We start from the raw sequence: 26,175 nt of genomic DNA on the forward strand, positions 1-26,175 counted from the left end.
GACTAATTTTATTGAAGATAATATTCCAATGCAGAATTCAGTTAAGTTAAATATTAAAAAAAAAAAAAAAGAGAGAGAGAAAAAGAGATTAGCCAACATTATGATCTGAAGAAAACTCGCCTAAAAAAAAAAAAAAAAATGTGGAACCATTTAAAACTAGTAAGGGCTGGTTGAATAGATTTAAAATCCAGGGAGAAGCCGCTAGTGCAGATCAAGGAGCCGAAACTTTCAAAAAAGAACTTGTTAAAATTATTGAAGAGGGGTATTATGTGTTATACTTCTCAACAAATTTTTAACATAGATGAAGCAGGACTTGTGGAAACGAATGCCTAAAAGAAGTTTCATATTGAAAGAAGAAAAAAAACATGCCAGGTTTCAAAGTGGCGAAGGATCAGTTGACTTTATTGTTGGGTGGTAACGCTGCGGAGGATTTAAAATTAATACCCCTTATTTTATGTGGAAGAGGGTCAAAGTTCAACCCAAAATCGACACATTTTTCATGATTAAATTCATCAATTAAATTAAATCAATTTAGATCAATTAAATTCATGATTTAAATTGGAATTTTAAGTTTAATTTTGATATGTAAGTAGTTACCACATAATTATATACGTATGTAATGCAGAATATTTTATATGTACAAATATTTGAATATTAAATACTTTGACCGACATTTGTGCTTCTTTTCACTACTGTTTATTATTGATTAGGAAATATCCTATGGCACCGACCGCAACTCACAAATACATATGTTACCTTATGGGAAAGCGGCGCTCGCTTAGCGCGGATTCACTTAGCGCTCTGTTTTTCTGGAACGAATGATCAGCGTTAAGCGGGGGTCACCTGTAATTACTTTTTGTTATCTTCTGATCTCCATTTGTGAATTAGGGATACATTAGCACATCCGTTTGCTCTTTGCTACATGCATTTACAGGGAAGTCATGTATTGCATCCCCTCATGGTTAGAACTGTTGTTACTTTTTCTTTTCTTCAAATAAAATCAGTTTACTTTTGTTTCAAAAAGCACCAATGACATTTTTAAACTAAATTAAGGGTAGGGAACAACTTTTCCATTGAGAGAAAAGCAGATGATCGATCAAAATTTAAAGAAGGATGCAAATGAAGCAATATAAGCAATAACATCCATTCGATTCAGAGTCAACAATACTGAACAATCCGCAAGACAATGTAATATACGTTCTATCTCTCCCTGCACAGTTAATCAGCATGCAGTCAGAGTGACTCATCTGCCTTCCTAAATCCCGTGTCTTTCAAAGAACTGAACCCTGAACAGAAATTTTCATATTTCGATCCGGATTATCCGACATCTGGATCAACTGTATATATGCAACTGTATGGGTTTGACAACTTTAAAAACACCTTGTATGTTCAAAATCAGAAGTATGAAATGCCAGCAGGGACAAAGAAATGATTATCCATAATGAATGGTTAAGCAGCATCTTGCATACAGGTTTTGGAAGTCAAACTGGAACAGTACAGAAAAGAGCAAAAAGATTAGTCAGGGGGCACAAAAGGGTAACTTTTACTAATAAATACTGGTGTTCTGTACACTGTAGTGTCTGGAAACTGGCACCTGCAAAGACACCTGACTGAAGTGTTTAAGGCATAAAATGGGCTGAGTACACTAAATGCTTATGGGCATCCTTACTCTTTTAAGGTGAAAAGGATGGATAGATATGCAAAAATTTGCTTTTAGCCAGAGAATCCAGAATAGTGGAAGTGGATTTTTTTTTTTTTTTCTTGCTGATCCTGGATAAGCTTTATGGACACTGAAATTGTAAGTTATTAAAATATTGGAAAGTTTTGAGATATGCATATGGAGGAGGATGAAAAAGTTAAGATGGGGCGATAAAGTGAGAAATAAGAGACGTTTAATTGAAATAATCAGAAGGTGGTGGAGAAACTGAATTGGACATCTGTTGTGAGGTGAAGGGGTAATAAAGGATGTGACGGCAAGAAAAGTTGAGAGGAAGAAGTCCACAGAGAGAGAGAGACTGAGGAAAACTATGATAGAGGTATGGAGTAGTGACCGTTGAGTGAATGCCTAGGCCTGCCCTTGGTAGGGCACTGATGATGATGATGATGATGATACACAAGCTTGCTTTCTTGCATCACATTTAAATGCACTTCTCATTCTGCTAATGAGAGTAACAGATTTCTGGAAAAACTTGTTAGCTGAATGCCATAATTGACTCTGAGACACTTTTTTCCTGGAAAATGCTGACTTAAATTCCTTCGCATCATATGGTCTGAAGGTATTTTAAACACATGTAGCGATTTTTTTTTTTTTTTTTTTTATATCACACTATACTGTTATTGTCTAGCACATCCATATAATGCCTTGTCTGTTCACACCAGAGCAAGTCTTCATTCTCACAAAGAATGATCAATAAAAACTTTACTGGAACTACAGGGAATCATTATGGAGCTTACATCCTATTTTCAAAATATATGAGAGACAGAGAGACAGAACTATCCTAATATCCAATAGAAAAAATCCTGGCAAAAACATTACCATGGTAAACTACATGGGATTAGTGTAAAAAGGCATACTTTTTTTCCTGGAAAATGTTGACTTAAATTGCTTTGCATGATATGGTCTGAAGGTATATTAAAGCGCATGTAGTGATTTTTTTTTCTTTCAATATCACACTATACTGTTATTATCTAGCATATCCATATAATGCCTTCTCTGTTCCACACATGAGCAAGTCCTTCATTCTCACAAAGAATGATTAATAAAACCTTAACTGGAACTAGAGGGAACCATTTGGAGTGTACATCCTCTTTTCAACATATATGAGACAGAGCTAAAACTATCCCAATATCCAATGGAAATATTCCTGGTAAAAACATTACCATGAAAAACTACATGGGATTAGTGTTACAAAGAACACTAAAAAGACACCCTTACAGTTGTATATTAATTGTTAGGAGCACAGTATTAATATTAGTAATGGCCACATGGTGCAAGAAAGCCTATGGCTTATGCTGCACCAGCCAAAAAAAAAAAAAAAAAAAAAACCGAATAAAACAATGATAAAAAAAAATAATAAATAATAATAATTAATAAAAGAAAAAGAAATTAAACCTATCATCCTATGTGTTTCCCTGACCCGAAGGTACTATCCAGATGACCCTTGAATTTCCCCAAACTGTCAGCCTCTACCACCCATGTAGGCAACTTATTCCAGTAATTTATAACTCGCTGGCTAAAATAAAACTTCCTGCAGTCCAATCTAAACATTTCCCCCCATAACTTGAATTTATGTCCCCTAGTTCTAGCATCATTTATAATCTTGAAAGTTTCGTCCTCATTCATTTTACTGATGCCTCTCAGAGCCTTAAACACCTCAATCAAATCTCCTCTAAGGTGTCTAGTTTCCAAACTCTGCAACCCACATATTCAAAGTCTTTCTTCATAAGGATGCCCTTTTGCCGATCTCACCAGGCGAGTTACCCGTCTTTGCACCCTTTCAAGAAGCTCGATGTCTTTCTTTAGGTGCGGTCTCCATACTTGAACACAGTATTCCAAGTGTGGTCTAACAAAAGCCTTATATAATGGGATTATCACATCCCTATCCCTACTTGCAAAAGTTCGATAGATCATCGATAGGACACTATGGGCCTTCCTTGCAACCTGTTTACAATGCTCAGAGAATTTCATGTCTGACCGTATCGTAACACCCAAGTCCCTTTCCTCCAGTACTGGGTTTAGTTGAACTCCACCAAGTGAATAAGTTATTTTGGGATTACTGTTTCCCAGGTGTAATACCTTACACTTTGTTGGATTAAAGCATAGCTGCCATTTTTCTGACCATTCCTGAAGTCTATCTAGGTCTCTCTGAAGAAGCTCAGTTTGACAGTGATCATTAACTACTCTATCAATTTTAACATCATCTGCAAATTTAGACATCACACCCTCTATCCCTTCATCAATGTCGTTTATGAAAATTAAAAACAACAGTGGTCCTAATACTGATCCTTGGGGAATCCCACTTCTTACATCAACCCAATCTGAGGAATAGCCATTTATCACAACCCTCTGCCTCCTGCCCGGAAGCCATCCTGCTCTCCATCTAAGGATTTTCCCAGTGATTCCAACCTGTTCCAGCTTATAAAGCAACTGCTCATGTGGGACTGAGTCAAAAGCTTTGCTGAAATCTAAATAAACAATGTCGAAATTATTCCCTAAATCCAGCTCGTGAGTAACCCTTTCAAAATAGCGAACCAAATAATAATAATAAAAAAGCTAATGCTAAAAAATAATAATGATTGTTTTGACAAACCAGTGCCTTTACCATTGTGGATGAGTGGGGGGAGCAAAAGCAGTGCTCAGGGGAATCATTAATCTCTTTCTCATCCGGCAGATCTCCACAACTAATAAATACGGAGTACAGTATTAACTCTGTGATCATCGAAAGGTGTGACCAAGTTAACGACTTGGGGATTCTCTTCTCCAGCAGTGCTAAATTCGATGCTCATGTCCTTAAAATCACCAGCAAAGCATTCAAAACACTGGGATTCATCAAACGGAACACATACAAATTCAAAAACTACAGATATGTGGTTATCCTTTATAAAACTATTGTTCTGCCAATCCTTGAATTCAGTTCACCCATCTGGAATCCTCACACAAAGACTTTAACTAACAAAACTGAAGCAGTCCAAAAAAATTTGGTCCATTACCTTACATACCGCAATCCTCTATTCTATCACTCAGTGTATTATAAATCGCTGTGTGATTACTTTCATCTGAGGCCTCTGTGCACTAGAAGAGTTACTGCTGACATCACCCTTCTCGCCAAAGTAATCACTGGAACTTATGAAGCATCTGATATCCTTAGCAAAATCAACTTCGATGCTCCTTGTACACAAGTCAGGAACCTTACACCGCTTCGCCTTGACTCTGCCACCACGGACTTTATGAAGTTCAGTTCACTGAACAGAATCAGCAAAACAGCAAATGACTCTCTCATTGACTTCTTTGACAACTTCCAATCACTGATGAACTCCATCCACAAGTTTGCCTCTTCTCTTAATTTAATTAGATCAGAGCTACAAAGTAGCTCTGATCTAATTATTGTAGTTTATTAGTATTACGTGTTTTATTATTTTTCTATTCTCTGACTGATTAATTATTACTTGTTTTACCGGTAATAACTTAATGCAATCCCCTTTTGTACATATGATTTTAATGTTTGAATCTATATCAATGTTTATCTTCCTGTTGGATTTCATATTATTGTTATTATGTTTATTGTTCTGATCTCAGATACACTGTTAATGGTTACCTGTTGTGTATCTTGTTATTAATAAAATAAAAATAAAATAAAATAAAATAAAAATTAAGCTTTAAATATCATACGCAATTCCTGCTACCATCAACTTTATGTTGTAGCAGGAATTAGTATATCAGCATTATATTTGACAGGATGCATTTCTGGTGGCACGTTTTTTTTTGTTTCTCTCTCTCTCCATTGACTCGCATCCATGATTTTCCCTTTACAAAATCATGCTGAGTATCCTTGGCATTTATATATGTGAAGAATTCCTTATTCCCCCTCTTTGCTCTGTTTGCTAGTGATTTCTCATAAACTGTCTTTGCCTGTCGAACCTTTTCTGTGGCTCTATTACAGATCATCTTGTAGCTGTTATAGCCTTCAGTACTTTTTATTGCTCTGTAACCTTTCCATGCCATCTTTTTCTGCACAAGTAAATGTGGCAACTTCACTATTCATCCAACTTGGAACCCTCCTCGTGGGGTATTTTTTTAATGGTATATACGCATTCAAGGTATCTGCAATTAATGTTTTAAAAGCATACCACAGTTCAATTGTATTCATTCTCTGTGCGATATCTACCCAGTTAATAGAGGCCATGTAGCACCTTAAGGCAATTTCCTTTTTTGAAATTAAAACCCATTCCTTTGCCTTTTACTACTGCTACCTCCCTCATCATCATCCACTGTAGAACTCCGTGATCACTTCCTGCTACTGGTTCCTCTACTGTCAGCCCTGTTATGTCATCTGATTCATGGGTGATGATGAGGTCTAGGATATTCTTTTCTCTAGTACTTTCCCTGACATGTTGATACAAATAACAGTCATCTAGTAGATTTAAAAATTTTGTTCCACATGTCGAGTTTCCTTCCCATTTACTCCAATCAATTAGAGGCAAATTGAAATCACCCATAATAAGACATTGACACTTACTTGCCCATTCCATTTGCATGTAGAGGCTTTCGTCATAATCTTCACAATCACATGGTCTGTAGATTACTCCTCCTCACATTATACCTTTGTTTCCAACTATCTCACACCATACAGATTCTATACTAGCATGTGAAATGTCTGAATCCGGGAAAGCTATCGTCGCACTCAGGCTGTTTCTGATAAGAAGCATTACCCCACCACCCCTTCTATCTATCCTATCCTTCCTAAATACATTATACAAGCCATACTGAAACTCATCATCCCCAATTTCCGGGTGGCACCACGTCTCCGTAAGCCCTATTATGTCCGCGTTACTTGTTTTAACCAGCAGTTCGAATTCGCTCATTTTATTGACGACACTTCTAACATTACTATATAAACAATTAAGACTTACTGTTCTTATATATTTAACTACCCTAACACAACCCTTGAAGTTTTTTAGGCTCGCTTCCCTGGCATTAGCTACCTGCTCACTTGAAACGTTTCTGTCCTCAGAACATCTAGATAATATGTCCAGTTGGGGTAACAGATAAGAACTCTTGAGGTATGTGCAAGAGTTACTTTGACCAATATTATCAGATAAATGCGTGTCAGTATTACCCACATCCCCCCCCCCACAAATAGCAGTTTCCCTGAACCTTTAAGGTATCCTCAGTAATATTGGTAAAACTTTTGCACCACCTTTGTTCAAGTGTATCCCATCTCTACAAAACAAATTCCTTCTACCTACAAGTAATAGTTAACAAATAGTTAATAATTGGTGTAATGAATGATAAATTATATAATAAATGATATATATAATTGAAGATTTTGAAGTACAGATTAAATTTATGAATGTTTACATTACAGGAATATCAGAAACAGTGTCATTCTCATGTTTCTGATATTCTATTTGATAAATTTTAAAATGGCAATCACAATGTGTGCAGGAAAGATGAACATGATAGAAAGGGACAGAGCCATTCTTTTAATTGTTAAGATTCAAGAAGGGTATATTCAACAGAAAAGAACTGTCAGGATACCATCGCATCAGCTTGGTGTGACAGAAGTGATGGAAAAAGCAAAAATGAGATTTTTTATCAGATAAACGCGTGTCCGTATTTGTACACTGTCATTCCTGAAGGAATGACAACTTAACGCGTGTTCCACGTTGTTTCCACAGAGGAATCCAAACACACATAATTAAATAATTAAAACACACATAAATAAGTTACACACATTTTTATAAAGTGTAACTCCTTGCTAATGATAGTATGTGCTGAACCAACACTAATCATGCATACTGTGGCAATTTCTTCAACTGTAATGCAATGGTTTCCCACATATAAGTCCTTCCACTGCCACTGTGACTTCTGGTGTCACAACAACATGCTTGCCCAGGTTGAGAATCCTCAACAGCAATTCTGTGATAAATTTCAGTGGGTATTATTCCTTATGCATTCATAATTTGGACTGTAGATAGCATCTCTACCTTCAAGAATTCAAAGAATTCAAAGGTGACACCATCTTGAAAAGATGGTAGCACCTTTGAACAGCAATGTGCCACATGGGTATTCAATGCTGTCAATAGACTTCAATGAATAATACGCATTTTATAATGGTTTGTGGTTTTCATTTGAATGACCTTTGTACTAGGGGTGTAGCAAAAGGTGCTCCCACTTCTTTTTTCTTAGGCAGTGCTTATAATAAACATATTTAAAAAAAATCAAATATATATATAGGAGTGAACAAGTTCAGCTAGTTAAAAACAAAATACAGTTTTGTTGTTAATCAAAAATCTCCAATTTAAACTACAAAGCAGCAACAGCAAAATTCTTCTTTGGTTTGGAATCAGGCTGTAGGATTTAAAAGCACTTCTACTTTGCTTTAAACGAGCCTGGATTTATAAATTTCACATCTGTTGCCAGGTCAAGGAATGATTCCCTTATGGTGTGCCGAGTTAAACAAGATATTTTTCTCTGAATGCGGCAAACCAAAAAAAAAAATAAATAAAAAATAAAAACTCACAATAAAGGGACCCTAAACAGAAAACACAATGGAATCACAGTTGATGGAAAAAAACACGAGGAATTAATAATAAATAACATGTACTGAATGAGAGATAAAGAAAAAAAAAATTATGATGAAAATCAATTATAATATAAAACCAAAGCAACTGTATAATAGAAATAGATAATGGATTACCTGCAACTGTTTTTTTATCTTGATTTTTTGTCATTTTAGTAATTAAGAACAACTGATGCATTGGAATTACCTAGATATAAATAATAATATATAAGGATAAGTAAATTCTAGCTTTCTTTTTTAGCAACAGACTAGCAATTTGTATAATCTCCAAAAAGAATTTAAAAGTCATTAAATATCAATGAGCATTATAAATGAATTCAGCATCCACTCATACATCTCACTTTAATAAGATAAACATGCACATTTTAGAACAGTCATTTTTTTTTTTTTTTTTTTTTTTTTGATTGCAGGTCAATACAATTTCTGAAAAACACAATAGGTCAATTCCAAATTTTGAATGAAAATGAAAAATTGATTTTCAAATGTAGTTTCACATTGAGAGCAATTCGTACAATATATCTATGTAGCCTGCAAGACACACTCAACAATTTGATATACTTCATCATATAGTCAAATATATGCAAGATATACTCATTAATTTGATATACTCAATCATATTCTCATCAGTATGATGTACTCAAATATACAACCCTGTATATTTAAGTATATCAACTCTGTATTTGATATACAGGGTTGTTAATGACAGTAATGGCAGTGTGCTACTGCAACAGGATCTAGAAAAGTTGAGCAGATGGCCCAAGAAGTGGCAATTGAAGTTTAACATGACAAATGCAACATACAGGGTCGCCAAAAGTGGGTAGGCGAGCTAAGCATAGCTTAATGGCGGCAGTTCTGGAGGGCAGAAAAAATTTTTTTGACATATACATGTCGGACCTCTGTTTAATGAACTTCTTTATAGAAAAATTTTCTATTTAGCAATTATTTTAAATTTTCACTGGGTAATTACATTTATAATAGTTTCAGCAGAATGAAGAAAATTTCCATATAATGAATGGATTACGAGGGACTTTACTGGGAACGCATTATTCGCACTCCTGACCTTCACACAATTGAGTCAATTAGTGCTGCTGCTAGCACGAGATAAGAGCCAAAGGGATTCCACCTGTCCCACATACCCAGAAGTCACGCTGCTCATCTGATTGGTTTTATGCAATCAGATGATCAATGTGACTTCTGTCGTTTACCAGTATTCAACACGGCAGGCAAATATAATTCATTTGAAATAAATACAGTAAGTTGCTTATCTAGATCTGTGTTTCATATTTGTATTTTGCAGTTCTAAACTCTTTGTTTTCTTCAAGTTCTCTGCCCTCAGACAGGTTCAGGGCTCCATTGGTGCCATACTTCTCTATCTTGTGCTATACTTTTAATTCCTGCATAATTTCCTCTTATCATTCAATCCATCATTCCAATTCTCCTCCCAACAGTTCTCTTCCCAAACATCTACCCCTCAATCCCTTTCCTCTACATGCTTTCTCTTCTCAATACATGTCCTATAAAGTTATATTGTCTCCTTCTTAATTCTTTACAAACGTTCTCTCTTCTACTTTCCTCAAAATCTCATTACTCACTCTGTCCACCCAATTTCACCCTTTCCACTCTCCTCCACACCCACATCTTGAAAGCTTCTAGGCATCTAACTGACTGGAATTTGTGGGTTGGTCACTCACACACTAGCAAGGCTTTTGTGGATTTATTGGATGATTGTTTTCTATATCAGCATGTTCGGGAGGCAACTAGGGGGAGTAATACTCTTGATCTGATTAACAGTAGTGATTCTTCATGCATTAAGAATCTGCAGAAAAAGGAACCACTAGGTGGCAGTGATCACAGTGTGCTGAAGTGGGATTTCCTCAAAGAGGTAACTACCATCAGGGGTAAAGGGAAGGGCTTTTGCTTTTGTAAAGGCGACTACGATGGTCTGAGACAGTATTTAAATTCTATACAGTGGGACCAACTGATGATGTTACCAACAGCAAATTCAAATTGGGAAGCATTCAAAGAACTTATCTTAGAAGTTACTAGGCTTTACATACCAACTAAGAAATATTGTTCAAGGTTTAGGCTTAAACGGATATCAGATGAACTAATGACACATATGGCAGAGAAGATGCATGGGGTAAATATAAATTAATGGGTAACATGGAAGCCTATGATAGATATAAGCTGGTCTAACCAAGTCACAAAGGAGATTAGGCAAGCAAAGGCAGATTATGAGAAATCCTTGGCAAAGGATGCAAAGAAAAACAGAAAAGGGTTCTTTACCTATGTAAACTCTAGAAGGAAAGGGATGAATCAGATTGGTCCACTGGATATTGATGATTCAACAGTTGAGGATCCTGCTCAGGTGGCTAACAAACTAAATGAGTATTTTGCATCTACATTCACACATGAGGAGTTATTCAGCGAGGGGAATGCCAGAGGTGAAGTAAACTCTGGCAGTGAGCTAGATGATTTTGTAATAACCGAGAGGAAAGTGGAGGAGAAATTGTTGAGGATAAACATAAAAAAGGCACCCGGGGTGGATGGGATCTATCCAGTTATATTAAAGGAGGCAGCAAAGGAAGTAAGCAAACCCTTAGCCATAATTATGAGAGCTTCTTTGGACTCAGGAGAGGTACCTATAGACTGGAGATGTGCAAATGTGACCCCAATTCACAAAGGAGGATCAAAGGCTGACACAAGTAATTATAGACCTGTGAGTTTAACTTCTGTTCCAGGAAAATTAATGGAGGCACTGGTTAAACAAGCACTGCAGGATCATCTAGACAAGACTTCGGTTATAGCTTGGACACAGCATGGTTTTGTTAAGGGAAAGTCTTGCCTGACCAATTTGATTGGATACTATGATGCAGTCACAAAAGAACTGGATGCAGGGAATAACTATGATATTATATATTTGGATCTTAGAAAGGCCTTTGATACTGTTGCACATGGAAGACTGCTGCACAAATTGGAACAGTGTGGCACTGGAGGCAAATTGCTGCTATGGATAAAGGGATGGTTGAGGGGGAGAAGACAGAGTGGTAATCAATGGACACTGCTCATCGTGGACTAATGTTATTAGCGAAATCCCTCAGGGTTCAGTGTTGGGTCCATTGTTGTTTTCTGTATTTATAAATGATATTGATGATGGTATATCAAGCTTAATGTCCAAGTTTGCAGACGATACAAAGATTGGCAGGGTTGTTAGGGACACTACTGACACTATGCTGCTGCAACAGGATCTAGAAAGGTTGAGCAGATGGGCTGAGAGGTGGCAAATGAAGTTTAACATTGATAAATGTAAAGTTGATACATTACTCAGTAATCCCAGAGCAATGCATCAACTCTGTAGTACTACACTGACAGTGGTAGAGAATAACAAAAGACCTGGGGGTAATTGTGCGATATGAAGTTTTCTGAGCAGTGCAGATGGTCTGCAAGAGTAGCTCATGGTGTCTTGTCAATGATATACAGGAATTTTTCTAGCAGGGATAAGAGGTGATTATTCCCTTGTATAATGCAATGGTCAGGTCACACCTTGAGTACTATATACAGGTCTGGAGGCCTCATTTCAAGAAGGATGTAGAGCTGCTGGAACAAGTACAGAGAAGGGCAACAAGATTAGTGAATGGAACAAAGGGTTGCACTTACGAAGAAAGGCTTAAGTTTTGCAAATTACAGTGTCTGGAGACTAGGCACCGGCGAGATGATCTGATAGAGGTGTATAAAGCCTTGAATGGTTTGAGCATGCTCAATGCCGATGGGATTCTTCCTCTTGCTCAGAATAATCACCTGAGGTTGATTATTCCTCTTGCTCAGAATAATCAACCACCTTTAGCCAACGGGTGGTTGATTGCCGGAACAAATTTCCATCTGTCGTTGTAGAAGTTGATAGCTTAAATAGATTCAAGGCAGAACTTGACAAACATTTGGAGCGAGGGGATGGGTGAAATAAGGGTTTTTTTTTTTTTTTTTTTTGGCTGATGCTATATAAGTTTGGTTTCTTGCATCATGTGCCCTTGCTAATGCTAATAACAGGTGCAGACATTTTTTAAATTCCTTTCAGTGGAACCAACTGATGCATATTAAAACATATAAATGCTAAATGGGAACTGTTTGGAGAGATAATCTGAAGCTGCCAAGCATCTTATGCAAATTAAAAGATACTGCTTGAGATTTAGATTGAAAGGGACCATCACATAAACTGATGAGCTCAGTGACAAAGAAAAAAAATTAGTGGGATGATTATAATATCTGTACATCTTGTGAGTATGGGCTTGGTGCACCCAGGGTCCTGAGCTGGATATCATCATTCTTTTTCTTGGTGATTCCCTTCTACTTCTCTCTCTCTCTCTCTTGGGGTAATTCAGAAAAAAAAAAATTTTTTTTTGGCTGGTGCAGCATAAGCCTCAGGCTTCCTTGCACCATATGGCTAATAATAATAAAGAGTGCAAAGAAAAGCAGCAAGGAATTCTTTGTGTATGTTAACACTAGAAGAAAAGGGATGAACCACATCGGTCCAATGGATATGAATCATATGACTATTGAAGATTCTGTACAGATTGCTGATAATTTGAATAAATATTTTGCATCACACATGAAGTTAAAAGTCTAATACTGATTTGGAGTTAAATTATTTTATACAGAAAGTATGGTTGTACAGAAACTGCTGCAGCTAAAAGTGAACAAAGCACATGGGCTGATGGAATCTATCCAATTATATTAAAAGAAGCTGTAAAAGAGGTAGTTAAACCTCTGGCTATAATAATGAGGATATTCTTAAGTTCAGAAGTATCTGTACACTGGAGATAGACAAATGTATCTCCTATTCACAAGGGCAGTTCAAAGGTGAAGTGAGTAACTATAGATTTGTCAGTTTAACCTCTGGCAGGGAATATAACTAATCATTAGTTAAAGAAGTAATGCAAGATCATCTTGATAGACAGTCATAGCATGAGTTTGTTAAAGGGAAATCATGTCTTGCAAATCTAATTAGTTACTATGAGGTTGTCACAAAGGAACTGGATGTAAAGAATAATTTTGACATCTACTTAGATTTCAGTACAGCCTTTGATACTTTATCATACATATATGGTTGTTTTGTATAAATTGGAGAAATGTGACATTAGTGGGAAAGTATTACTATGGATAGAGGGATAGTTATATGGTAGAAGGCAAACAGGGATTATAAATGGCCACTGCTTTTCCCAAGGGCTCACATCTGATGAGTATGGGCTTGGCACACCCAGGGTGCTGAGATGGATATCATCATAGCGGGAACGAGTACAGAGAAGGGCAATGAGATTACTGAATGGAACAAAGAGTTGCTGTTACCAAGAAAGGCTTAAGTTCTGCAAACTGCAGTGTCTGGAGCTCAAGGCATTATACACCTCAATCAGATTACCATGAATGGTTTGAGCAAGCTCAATGCTGATGAAATTCTTTCTCTTGCTCAAATTACGAACCTGAGGTGACATAAATTCAAATTGAGGAAAGACAATTGTAGAACAATTGTGGAAATTTGCCTTTAGCCAGCAGGTGGTTAATAGTTTGAACAAACTTCCATCTGCTGTAGTGAAGGTCGACAACTTAAATAAGTTCAAGGCAGAACTAGACAAGCATTTGGAGTGAATGGTTGGGTGAAAGGGGAAGGGTTTTTTTTTTTTGGCTGATGCTATATAAGCTTGCTTTCTTGCATCATATGCCTCTACTAATGCTAATCATTCTTCTCTTCCTTGATGATTCCCTTCTCTTCGACACTCTCTCTGTGCAGTGTAAACAAGCCCCTAGAACTGCTCATGGGGTCTGTCAATGATATACAGGAATTTTTCCAGCAGGGATAATTATACCATTGCCTATATCATACCTTAGCCTATCTTATTTTTTGATGTGATAAAATTGAAACGTGTAGAGCATCCTGTTTCCTTCTGCTATACTTACAACAGTATTACACCCTTAAAACAGAAATGTTACCATATATCTCTTGTGGAAAGCATATTGTGAATATTTTGGTGTCTGTATAAGTGGCTCAGACAAATGTTACCTTGCACATTATATGTCAATCTACGTTGAAAATTTTTGGATGGAGTCAATGGAGAGAGATAAAAAAAAAAAAAAAAAAACTTGCCACCAGAAATGCATCCTGTCAAATATAATGCTGATATTCCAATTCCTGCTACAACACAAGTTGATGGTGGCAGGAATTGCGTATGATAATTAAAGCTTAATGATTCCCCTGAGCACTGCTTTTGCTCCCCCCACTCATCCACAATGGTAAAGGCACTGGTTTGTCAAAACAATCATTATTACTTTTTAGCATTAGCTTTATTATTATTATTAGTCATATGGTGCAAGGAAGCCCGAGGCTTATGCTGCACCAGCCAAAAGAAAAGAAAAAAAAAAAATTCTGAATTACCCTGAGATGGAGAGTCTTATATGAATCAATAATGTTCTAATCTAGACTACAATGGAACTGTTTATCGGCAATTTACAGCAAAATGCTGTAAAACAGTCGAAATGATTAAACGGGAATAACAAATTTTGTTATTCCGTGGAATTATTTGTTTGTTAAAAAAAAAGCCATAAGCAGTGTGGGCCAATACTGGGCTAAGGTGGAGAAGTGGGCCAATTATTAGAAACAATGGTTCAATTAGGTGAAATAAATTTTAACCACTGTTTCATTTTCGTTTCACATCAAATGTTTAACCAGAAAACACCGTTAGGTTCTCTTGGATTCCGTGCGACCGTTTTAGAAGTCCATGAGGCAGTCGTAGCATATTATTATTTAAATCAGTAACAAACTAAGAAATCAAAACGTAGTCGGTCACAAACGAATATGTTCTTAAAATAAATGATTTTGGAATATATTTTATGTTAAAAAAAAAATAAGCTTCCTTTATAGCTTCTTCTGAGAATGAAAAAAAAAAAAAAAACCAATCACCTTTTTTGCTTTTCGAAGACTATCTTCGAAAACCTCAAGTAAGCTTATTGCCTCGCTTGGAGTTTTGAATTCAGTGTCTTCTGTAGGCAGCTCGGACACAGATTTTTCTTCAGCCATGATTGTATTTTATTATTTGACCTGAGCAAACCAAACCATACTTCCAGATTACATCGCGAACTAAACAGCAAAATCCATACTCAACAGACTTAACACAATTGCATATGTATTTCCCTGTTTTCATTGTGTAAGCTAGCGATTGTTCGAATTTTAAAAACTCAATGATCACTATAATAATTAAATAAATATCAAAATTTATCTGTCTTGCAAGATATGGTACAATGCAACTGAATTACAAAATTAAACAATTACACAAGGCATTTCCAAAAAAAAAAAAAAAAAACAGCCAGCTAACTGATAATAACAGAATATTAATTAATCTCAGGGACTCACATGTGATGAGTATGGGCTTGGCACACCCATGGTCCTGAGCTGGATATCATCATTCTTCTCTTTCTTGGTGATTCCATTCTACTTCTGAGACTCTCTCTTTCTCTCTCAGGGTAATTCAAAAATTTTTTTTTGTTTGGTGCAGTATAAGCTTCCTTGCACCATATAGCTAATGATAATAATAATAATCTATTCTTCCCATGAAGGTATCTTTCTTTGGTGTAACAGCGACTTTGGCCGTACTGCGCCTTATGTATTATTTGTAAAGTGCGTGTATTAATAATTCTGTGGTCGATTTACCTTATATACCGTTTTTTCTCCCGAAAACTCTGGTTTTTCTGGGCGAAAAACCATGTACCTATCTTGAGATCAGCCACGTTGTGTAAAAGGTCCATAAAAATTCCCCGTCATCTACCGGAATCGAACTCAGGTCATTTCCGCAGGGTATGGGGAGGACGGCGATTCTACCAATTGTGCGACCAGCAAGGGCCACCAAAAAGGTAGAAGGGAAACAAAACACCAAACATATGCAGAGCACTAGACTTCCCATATCCCTTATATACCCTTAACTCATATAAATACCCTAAATCACAATCCAACATGCCTAAAAGAGAGACCACAATATTCATTTTTTCCTTGCGCTATAACCAACACATAATGAGTATTATTATTATTATTATTAGCTATATGGTGCAAGGAAGCCTGAGGCTTATGCTGCACCAGCAAAAAAAAAAAAAAAAAAAAAATTCCTGAGCCACTCTGAGAGAGAGAGAGAGAGAGAGAGAGAGAGAGAGAGAGAGAGAGAGAGAGAGAGAGAGAGAGAGAGAGAGAGAGAGTCACCAAGAAGAGAAGAATGATGATATCCAGCTCAGGACCCTGGGTGTGCCATGCCCATATTCACCAGATGTGGGGCCCTGGGGTGATTCCAAAGCAGTATGCAATAAGAGTTTTAGGAGCATCAGCAACTAAGGCCATATTGCTCCGTATACACTGTCCGTAAATTGCGTGTGATCTGTGGTCGATTTTCTGTTTGCTGGATGAAGCATTCGAGTTTCCGGGAGAAAAAATGCTATCCACGCCCGATACCGACTGACACCCACGCCGTGAAAAGGCACATGAAAATTCCTCACATCATTGGCGGAACTCGAATTCAGATCTTTTACACCCGATGTAGGGAGGACAGCGATTCTACCGATTATGCTACTCAGGAGGGCTGTTCCAAAGCTCCATTATTACAGATCCAATTCTTTCAGGATGAATTGCGTTGCATTTACCTCAATGTGAATAACCATTGAGAAACAACTCTATCAGCACCGATAGATCCGGGAGCAATAACAGATTTTGGTAATCTGGAACCCTCGCGTACATATTTTAGCGACCCTGGATGAAATATTCCACTGTTCCACCCCCATCGCGACCTTCAGCTCTCGTGAGAAACTGCGTCACAATGCTTCGGTAAATCTATCCTTGTTGGTTCACACATTCAAAGCGCTGTGTGGTTTCCCCCAGAATTGACAATTATCATATCAAAATTCGCCAGATGTACTTTTTGCCAGACCTCAGGGGTGGTTCAAGAATCGAGTTCAAAGCAACTTGAGCTGTGAGACATCAGTGTATTATTTCTATAAATTGCATGTATTGTATTGACGGGTTCCCCATTTTGTTGCATGAAACATGCATCCAAATTCCTGGGTAGGGAAGATTGTACACAACCACGGTATGAAAAGAGCATATAAAAATTCTTCCTATCTTGATAGAATTCAAAATCAGTACTATTCCATATGGTATGTAAAGATAGTAATCATAAACGTTACACTACCTACATGGATAACAGAGTGAATGAAAGAATGCGTGTTAAGCAGCAAAGTAACTAAAGCTATGAAACGTCATAAGACAACTACGGCTATGAAATACTAGTATATTTTGCCTGTAACTTCATGTAGTCTACGCGGGTAGAACAGTGGTACCGTCGCAGTCCTCCCCACACCGGTTGGAAAGAGCCAGGGTTCGAGTCCCATCGATGACGCGAGGAACTTTAGTAGGCTTTTTTCACTCCGTGGCTGAGTTAGTCGGTCTCAGGCGTAGATAGCAAGGTTTTTCCCCAGAAACTGGGGTTTTTTCGTCCAACAAAACAGACACATCGACCAGAGAACACACGTTTTCGTATAGCAAAATCACTATTTTGCTAAATGAAAAAATGGGGAAACAAACTTTGTTATTTACACCTGAGACCGACTAAACTCAGCCACGGTGTGAATAAAGCCTATTAAAGTTCCTCGCGTCATCGACGGGATGCGAACCCGAGCCTTTTCGACTCAGTGTGGGGAGGACAGCGACGATACTACTGTGCTATCCGTGCAGACCCCTAGGAATACACAGGGTGTATTGGGTAGATTTTCATTATCAGCAAACTGGGACACTTTTGATGAACAGTTGCGTTTCAAAACTGGAGCGGTAACGCTGCACGTGATTAGTGCACTACCTGGAACTGCAGCTGCCCAATTATTATAAGATTAGTTACAGGAGACTGCAAAGGCTATGAGACACATCCAGATAAGAAATGCTCCGGTGGTCAAGTGGTGGACACCAGGACTGACATCTCTCCATAAGGAAACCATTAAAGCTGTATCAGAGGTGTAAGTACAGGGGAGACAATGAAATGCAAGCCCTCGAAAATAAATACAGCCGAGCAAGATGGAAATACACATGAATGATCGTTAGAGAAAAGTATAATGCATGGTAGAGCCTTTACAAACATGTGGAAACAAAATTCCCTGGGATGTAAACTATTCTATGTGTGGTAACAAATTATGGCGTCCTGCCGGAGATGTTGCGCATTCAATTTAGACTGCAGGAAGAACGGCTCTTACTTAGGAGGAAAGTATAACACTACTATAGGACCACTAGCTGGGAGATTTGAATCATCACAATGAGAATGAAACTAATATTTCAGAATACCAAGATATGACGTTGCTTAATGAGAACTACTCGGGCGTGGGAAATGAGCCCCAATTTAACCCAATTCAACCCACAAGTAAACACATGGGTTGTGTTAGGGTAGCTAAGAATAGAAACAGGTGCAAGTATACTTGCGTATACACCAATGCTAGGAGTTTAGTAAATAAATTTGATGAATTTGAGGTATTGCTCAAAACATCGAAGGCAGATATTGTTGGGATATCAGAGACGTGGTGTCACACAGATATAAGGGATGCAGAACTGCAATTTGGGGAGTACAACGTCTACAGAAAGGATAGACAGGATAGGAAGGGGGGAGGGGTTATGCTATTAGTTAAGAAACACATAAAAACCAAGGAAGTGAAGCCAGTCGACATCGCTGGACAGTGCAGTGTGGAGTCAGTTTGGTGTGACATAAGCATTGGGAGATCAAAATTGAGAGTAGGAGTGTGCTATAGGCCTAATGACTCTGATGAGTATAATAAGGAACTGTACAGGGAAATAGAGTGGGCCAGTAAATCAGAGTGTCTTATAATGGGAGATTTTAATTTCCCAGATATTGACTGGAATTTGGGGGCTGGATACTCACACACTAGCAGGGCTTTTGTGGATTTATTGGATGATTGTTTTCTACATCAGCATGTTCGGGAGGCAACTAGAGGGAGTAATACTCTTGATTTGATTATCAGCAGTGATTCTTCATGCATTAAGAATCTGCAGATAAACGAACCACTAGGTGGCAGTGATCACAGTGTGCTGAAGTGGGATTTACTCAAAGAGGTAACTACCATTAGGGGTAAAGGGAAGGGTTATTGCTTCCGTAAAGGCGACTACGATGGACTGAGACAGTATTTAAATTCTATACAGTGGGACCAACTGATGATGTTACCAACAGCAAATTCAAAATGGGAAGCATTCAAAGAACTTATCTTGGAAGCTACTAGGCTTTACATACCAACTAAGAAATATTGTTCAAGGTTTAGGCCAAAATGGATGTCAGATGAACTAATGAGGCATATGGCAGAGAAGAAAAATGCATGGGATACTTACAAATTAACACATGACACAGAAGCCTATGATAGATACAAGTTGATATGCAACCAAGTTACAAAGGAGGTTAGGCAGGCGAAGGCAGATTACGAGAAATCCTTGGCAAGGGATGCAAAGAAAAACAGCAAAGAGTTCTTTACTTATGTAAACTCTAGAAGGAAAGGGATGAATCAGATTGGTCCACTTGATATTGATGGGTCAAGTGTTGATGATCCTGCTCAGGTGGCTAACAAACTAAATGAATATTTTGCATCGACATTCACACATGAGGAGTTATTCAGCGAGGGGAATGCCAGAGGTGTATTCAACTCTAGCAGTAAGTTACAGAATCTTGAAATAACTGGGAGTAAAGTGGAGGAGAAACTGTTGAAGATAAACACAAGAAAGGCACCCGGGGTGGATGGGATCTATCCAGTTATATTAAAGGAGGCAGCAAAGGAAGTAAGCAAACCCTTAGCCATAATTATGAGAGCTTCCTTGGACTCAGGGGAGGTACCCATAGACTGGAAATGTGCAAATGTGACCCCAATTCACAAAGAAGGATCAAAGGCTGACACAAGTAATTATAGACCTGTGAGCTTGACTTCTGTTCCAGGAAAATTAATGGAGGCACTGGTTAAAGACGCACTGCAGGATCATTTAGACAAGACTTCAGTTATAGCTCAGACACAGCATGGTTTTGTTAAGGGGAAGTCTTGCCTGACCAACTTGATTGGATACTATGATGCAGTCACAAAAGAACTGGATGCAGGGAATAACTTTGATATTATATACTTGGATCTTAGAAAGGCTTTTGATACTGTTGCACATGGAAGACTGCTACACAAATTGGAGCAGTGTGACATTGGAGGCAAATTGCTGTTATGGATAAAGGGGTGGTTGAGGGGGAGAAGACAGAGAGTGGTAATCAATGGACACTGCTCATCGTGGACTGATGTTATTAGTGGAGTCCCTCAGGGCTCAGTGTTGGGTCCATTATTGTTTTCTGTATTTATAAATGATATTGATGATGGTATATCGGGATTAATGTCCAAGTTTGCAGACGATACAAAGGTTGGCAGGGTTGTCAAGGACACTACTGACACTATGCTTCTGCAACAGGATCTGGAAAGGTTGAGCAGATGGGCTGAGAGGTGGCAAATGAAGTTTAACATTGACAAATGTAAAGTACTACACATGGGAAACAGCAACCCCAGAGCAACGTATGAACTCTATGGTACAACACTGACAGTGGTAGAGAATGAAAGGGACTTGGGGGTGGTTGTGCAGGCAGATATGAAGTTCTCTGAGCAGTGCAGACGGACTGCAAGAGTAGCTCATGGAGTATTGTCAATGATATACAGGAATTTTTCCAGCAGGGATAAGGAGGTGATTATTCCATTGTATAAGGCGATGGTCAGGCCACACCTAGAGTACTGTATACAGGTCTGGAGGCCTCATTTCAAGAAGGATGTAGAGCTGCTGGAACGAGTACAGAGAAGGGCAACAAGATTAGTGAATGGAACAAAGGGGTGCTCTTACGAAGAAAGGCTTAAGTTTTGCAAATTACAGTGTCTGGAGACTAGGCACCAGCGAGGTGATCTGATAGAGGTGTATAAAGCCTTGAATGGTTTGAGCATGCTCAATGCTGATGGGATTCTTCCTCTAGCTCAGAAAAATCACCTGAGAGGGCATAAATTCAAATTGAGGAAAGACAGATGTAGGATAGACGTGCGGAAATTTGCCTTTAGCCAGCGGGTGGTTGGTTGGTGGAACAGACTTCCATCCCTTGTGGTGGAGGTTGATAGCCTAAATAAGTTTAAGGCTCAGCTGGACAGGTATTTTGAACGAACAGAGGGGTGAAGTGGAAGTGGTTTTTTTTTTTTTTTTTTTTTTTGGCTGATGCTGCATAAGCTTGCTTTCTTGCATCAAATGCCTCTACTAATGCTAATGCTAATTTCAAACAGAAGGGTTGGAGATGGCAATTCATAAAATAAAAAAAAAAAAAAACAACAACAGATGTCCCAGTATGGATCTGGTTGAGGGTGAGGTAATTAAAAGAAGTTTTCGTGTGATGCCAGCATATCTGCTTACTATATAACTATATATAATACCTGCTTCAGAGATGGGATTTTCCGGGATATTTAAAAAGAGACACTATTGAAATGAATTGTAAAATCGCTATCAAAGCCTCTTTGCGAATTAGTGGATTCATACCCTCCAATAGCATTGCTCAGAGGATTGGGGGAAGTGTAAGAACGCATGTTGGCTGTCAGAATAATGAGATATGTCTGCAACAATAGCGTCCTGTCAGATGCATAACGCGGTTTCATTCAAGGCAAGGGAGCAGTTGATGTACTTAGGCAGCTAGTGATTGTAGTGAACAATCGCAAGCGAAATACTGTCTAGTCATCTTCATTGATTTTGCGGGAGCGTTTGATACAATAAACTGGCAAAGTATCTTAATGGTGTTACGTGAGGCTAAAATGTTCCCTTCCGATTTATTCTGTAATCAAGAATTACTTCAACAACAGGAAAGTCACTGCTAAAATCTACTTCTGGGTCAGTTACCAGAAACTACATCAATGTAAATATGGCAGCATACGTTGACAACCTGGCTATGTTAGTATATGGAGACTCTCGGTCACAATTAAAAGAGCGTTCTAATTTTGTTTTATCAGAGCCACAGGATTAGTGCGATTTGCAGAGACTTCAAGTTCAAAAACAAAGATTAAAACCTTATTACTCAAGGGCCATTATCGGTGACAAGGAATCTAAGAGTCATGCTAGGTCGGGGAGGGTAAGTCTGGTCTGCAATCAGTTAAAACTAAAATATGTGGAAGTGATGATTGACAGGCAGATGCACTTCACAACCCAAATCACATACATTGGGGACAAATTTCAAAAGTTTGTGGGCATGATTGCTAAAATTACAAGGAAAGAATGAGGTGAGGCATCGTGGGTACTTCATTTTCCTGCCAATTGTGGGATATGCATCACATATCTGGTTGAGCTGTGCTTTGCAGAAATTCAATGTACAAAATATCTTTTCAATTCAGCGATCTATTCAATGGAAGATGAGTATGACCTGTCGAACTGTGTCTACTGATGGATTACAGGTTTTGACACGTCGTCTACCTCTGTATTTACACTTGATGTTTCTATCAATGAGTTACAATCTAAGAAAGAGGATACCATATAACAGTTTGTCATTTGAAACAGATTGTGAGTTTTAAAGAGGAAAGGAAGAGTCTATGGGCTAATTGGTAAAACGGTGGCAAGAACTGTGGAGCAATTACGTGAAACGAGCGGAAACGAAAAAATTTTTCCAATAGTAAATGATAACGGTAAACAGTGGGCAGCTTGCCTCTGGAACGCAGTCTTAGATCAATGGAAGACAAAATACCACAAGGAGGCTATGAAGATCGCTTACGCCGACGACTTAGTAATTGCTGTAGGGGGCCGTTCGAGGAGGAAAAAATGCAAATTATATTAAATGATCTATTTGTATGGACCAAACTTAACAAACTAAAAATATCACCAACAAAGCCCAAATTTATGACCTTCAAAGCTCATTTTAACTATAATCGACCTCCTAAGATTTTCAGCTATTTCCTCTCAGCTATGGGACTTGAAAGAAAACTTTCAAGTCCCATATGTGTCCCAAAACAAATATTTAGGCATCCTAATCGATGATAAATTAAGCTTTCTGCCACATGTATGTAAACTTAGAGATAAAATAAGGAATTTTACTGCCTCAATAATAAGAATATCAAGGAAAGAATGGGGAAAATTATAAAACAATATTTCTGCCAATAGTCTCATATGCTGCAACCATTTGGTATCACAGTCATAACGGTTAAATGAAAATGAAACTTATTTCTCTTCAAAGATCCATGTTATTATCTGTTTTAAATTCCCCTAGAACTGTATCAAACAGCGCATTACAAGTCTTAGCAGGAACCATTCCTCTGGATCTGTATATCGTATTCAAGTGGATGACAGGTCGGCTTAGGAAAGGTTTGGCTTCTGATCCAGTGAACGAGGTCAAACAAGAAAAGAAAAGGTTGGGGGAACATCTCTGTGGCAGGATCGGTGGAATGCCAGCGAACATGGAACAGTTACGAAGCAATTTATAACCAAAGTGGACTTTACTGCCACCAAGGAAATAAATCCTTGGTTTGCTCCTTCGATGAATACAACGTACTTATTAACGGGACATGGATCCCTCAGAGCCAAGTTACATGAACGTGGACTTGAGCCAGACCCTTACTGCACTTGTGGGGGTGTGGCAACTTGGTCTCATGTTTTATTTGACTGCCCACAGTATCTTCAGGCACGTTTAGAGTTGTTTAGTAGTGTATCGGATCTGACAGAAGATAACGTAAGTCCCTTGGTAGAAAGCTGTAGGAATTTTAATGCTTTACAGACATTTTCAGTAACTGTTTTTAAAAGAAGACTAGAAATAAGATCCCTTCACCCTCGAGGAAATTAGATGTAGGATGTACAGATGAATTATTAAAGTCCCAGTGTTCTTCTCCATTCTGTGCCAGCATGTCTTAAAACTCTTCTTCAGGTGGTTCTCTTCTAGTTGCTGAAGACTTCTAATTATTCGTTTTCCAGAGAGTCCTAACTTGTGTATGATTTGGAATTCCAATGACAGTGCATAGGTAATAAAATGTAGTTCATATCTATATGGTCACAGATCTAGATGTCACTTAAGACCACACAAGGTATAACTCCAAAAGTTTCAGAAGAAGTTATGCTTGTAAACTATGTTTCCATCTAGTTCCTTAGTTTTTAATTTCAGGTATCACGCCCCAGAATCAATCAACATTCTTATGAGAATCCTGTTAATACCCGAGGGTCCCTGTATATTACAGTCCTCCCATTACAGTTCTATCGAAGCATCCGATCTGCGACTTCCAACCAGCTGAGAACCGGGGAAGACTACTGGAACTGACTTCTTTCTTGAATGAAATCAAACTGGACAGTTCAACTTGTGACTTCATTTGAAAATAAGAAAATGTACTGAGAATAATTGAACTGTGGTGAAAAAGACTAAGACTAGGAAATCATGTATATATGTTAATATAATTGTTACAATTGTTTTGCTAGAACATCCTGCTAGACTTGGAGTGAGTTGTCTCGGTGACTCGGGACCAAAATTATCTATCTCCTAAGAACAGAAGTGTTTGATCGAAAAAATACTCAGACCATAATGTATATAACTACTGGTTTTTTTTTTTTTTTTTTTTTTGCTGGCTCTCCGGTAAAGGCAACCTTGGAGCGGGATTGCACTCCCTCTGGCGGGTGCGAGATTTTCGGTGGTAATAACACCGGTACAGGAGGACTGTTGACCCAGGCCCGGTGCTAGGGATGGGCACCAGGCAGCAGCTGCCCATACATTGGCTGCACCCTGGTGGCATAATAGTCTGACACAAATAAAACAACACACATACACTGATACTTTTCAGGCCCATTATGCAGAGTACAAAGGTGGAGATGGGCTAAGGCCTAGGAGCCACCCCGATATAAGAACACACATGGAAACACACACACACAGTACCTTGATTACCATTATTTTATAGACATTATCATATATATATATGATAATGTCTATAAAACTGTATATAATCTTGTATATAAATTGTTTATATCATGAGAATGTACATAAAATTGTGTGTGTAAATAAATGAAAAAAAAAAAATGGAAAATGGTTTAATCCCAATCTCCATACAATTTATCTTTGACTGGACATAGTTCCTTTTTTTACAAAGTTAAAGGAATTTGGAATCTTAGCGTAATCTATGTATTTGGGGATTCCCGGAAGATTGGAATCATCTTTTCTTTGAATATTTTGAGTATTGTGACTTGAGGGGGCAATTAATTGAAGAAGTTCCTAATCTACACTACTTTCCTCCTGGATGTGAAAAACATGTTAGTCGTACAAAAGAAGATTTTTACACAAACTCGAAATTTTGCAGTCAGTGTTAGGATTCAGAAGAAGGAGGGTCTTGCTGCAGTTGAAGGAGCATTAGCCATATAAGAGGCCGCCGTAGCCTAGTGGTCAGGCGCGCGGGTGCATAAGTACACGTGCCTTGAGTGACCGGGGTTCAAGACCGTGACTACTGAATACGGTGCTGTTTCTTGTATTCTATCTATCTTGTGAACTCCTCTGACCGCTTGGTCGTCCCGGAGTATAAACAAAAAATTTATTTATTTAATGAATGAGAGTTAAAAAGGGTTTGGAAAGGTCATAACGTGCTACATTAGAACGGAATATTATTAAGGTAGACAGGGAGGACACAGGATGAGTGGTACCATTCCGATTATAGACGGGAGTCTACCCTGTGAACACTATGGTTTCTAAGGACCTCACAGTACATCCTCCAGTGCCTCTTCCACTTGCAGATGATTTAGAGCAGTTGTTGAGGAGACTATTGACGCTTGTCGGGCAGTCTTGTATCGGAGAAACTGTGAGCTCCAGTG

General features: G+C 38.1%; 1 protein-coding gene across 1 annotated transcript in view; it reads right to left on the reverse strand.

Moving 5' to 3' along the window:
• Positions 1-15,377, reverse strand: part of LOC150088429 (uncharacterized) — a 132,943-nt gene extending 117,566 nt beyond the window's left edge. Inside the window, exon 1 of the mRNA XM_090370773.1 lies at positions 15,250-15,377. Within this exon, the coding sequence (XP_090226899.1) occupies positions 15,250-15,366 (117 nt within the window). The 5' untranslated portion in view covers positions 15,367-15,377. The remainder of the gene's footprint in view (positions 1-15,249) is intronic.
• Between the last annotated feature and the right edge of the window lie 10,798 nt (positions 15,378-26,175).

This window comes from Mastigoproctus giganteus, chromosome 3, assembly GCF_048544385.1.
Source record: "Mastigoproctus giganteus isolate SK-2022 chromosome 3, ASM4854438v1, whole genome shotgun sequence".
Lineage (NCBI taxonomy): Eukaryota > Metazoa > Arthropoda > Arachnida > Uropygi > Thelyphonidae > Mastigoproctus > Mastigoproctus giganteus.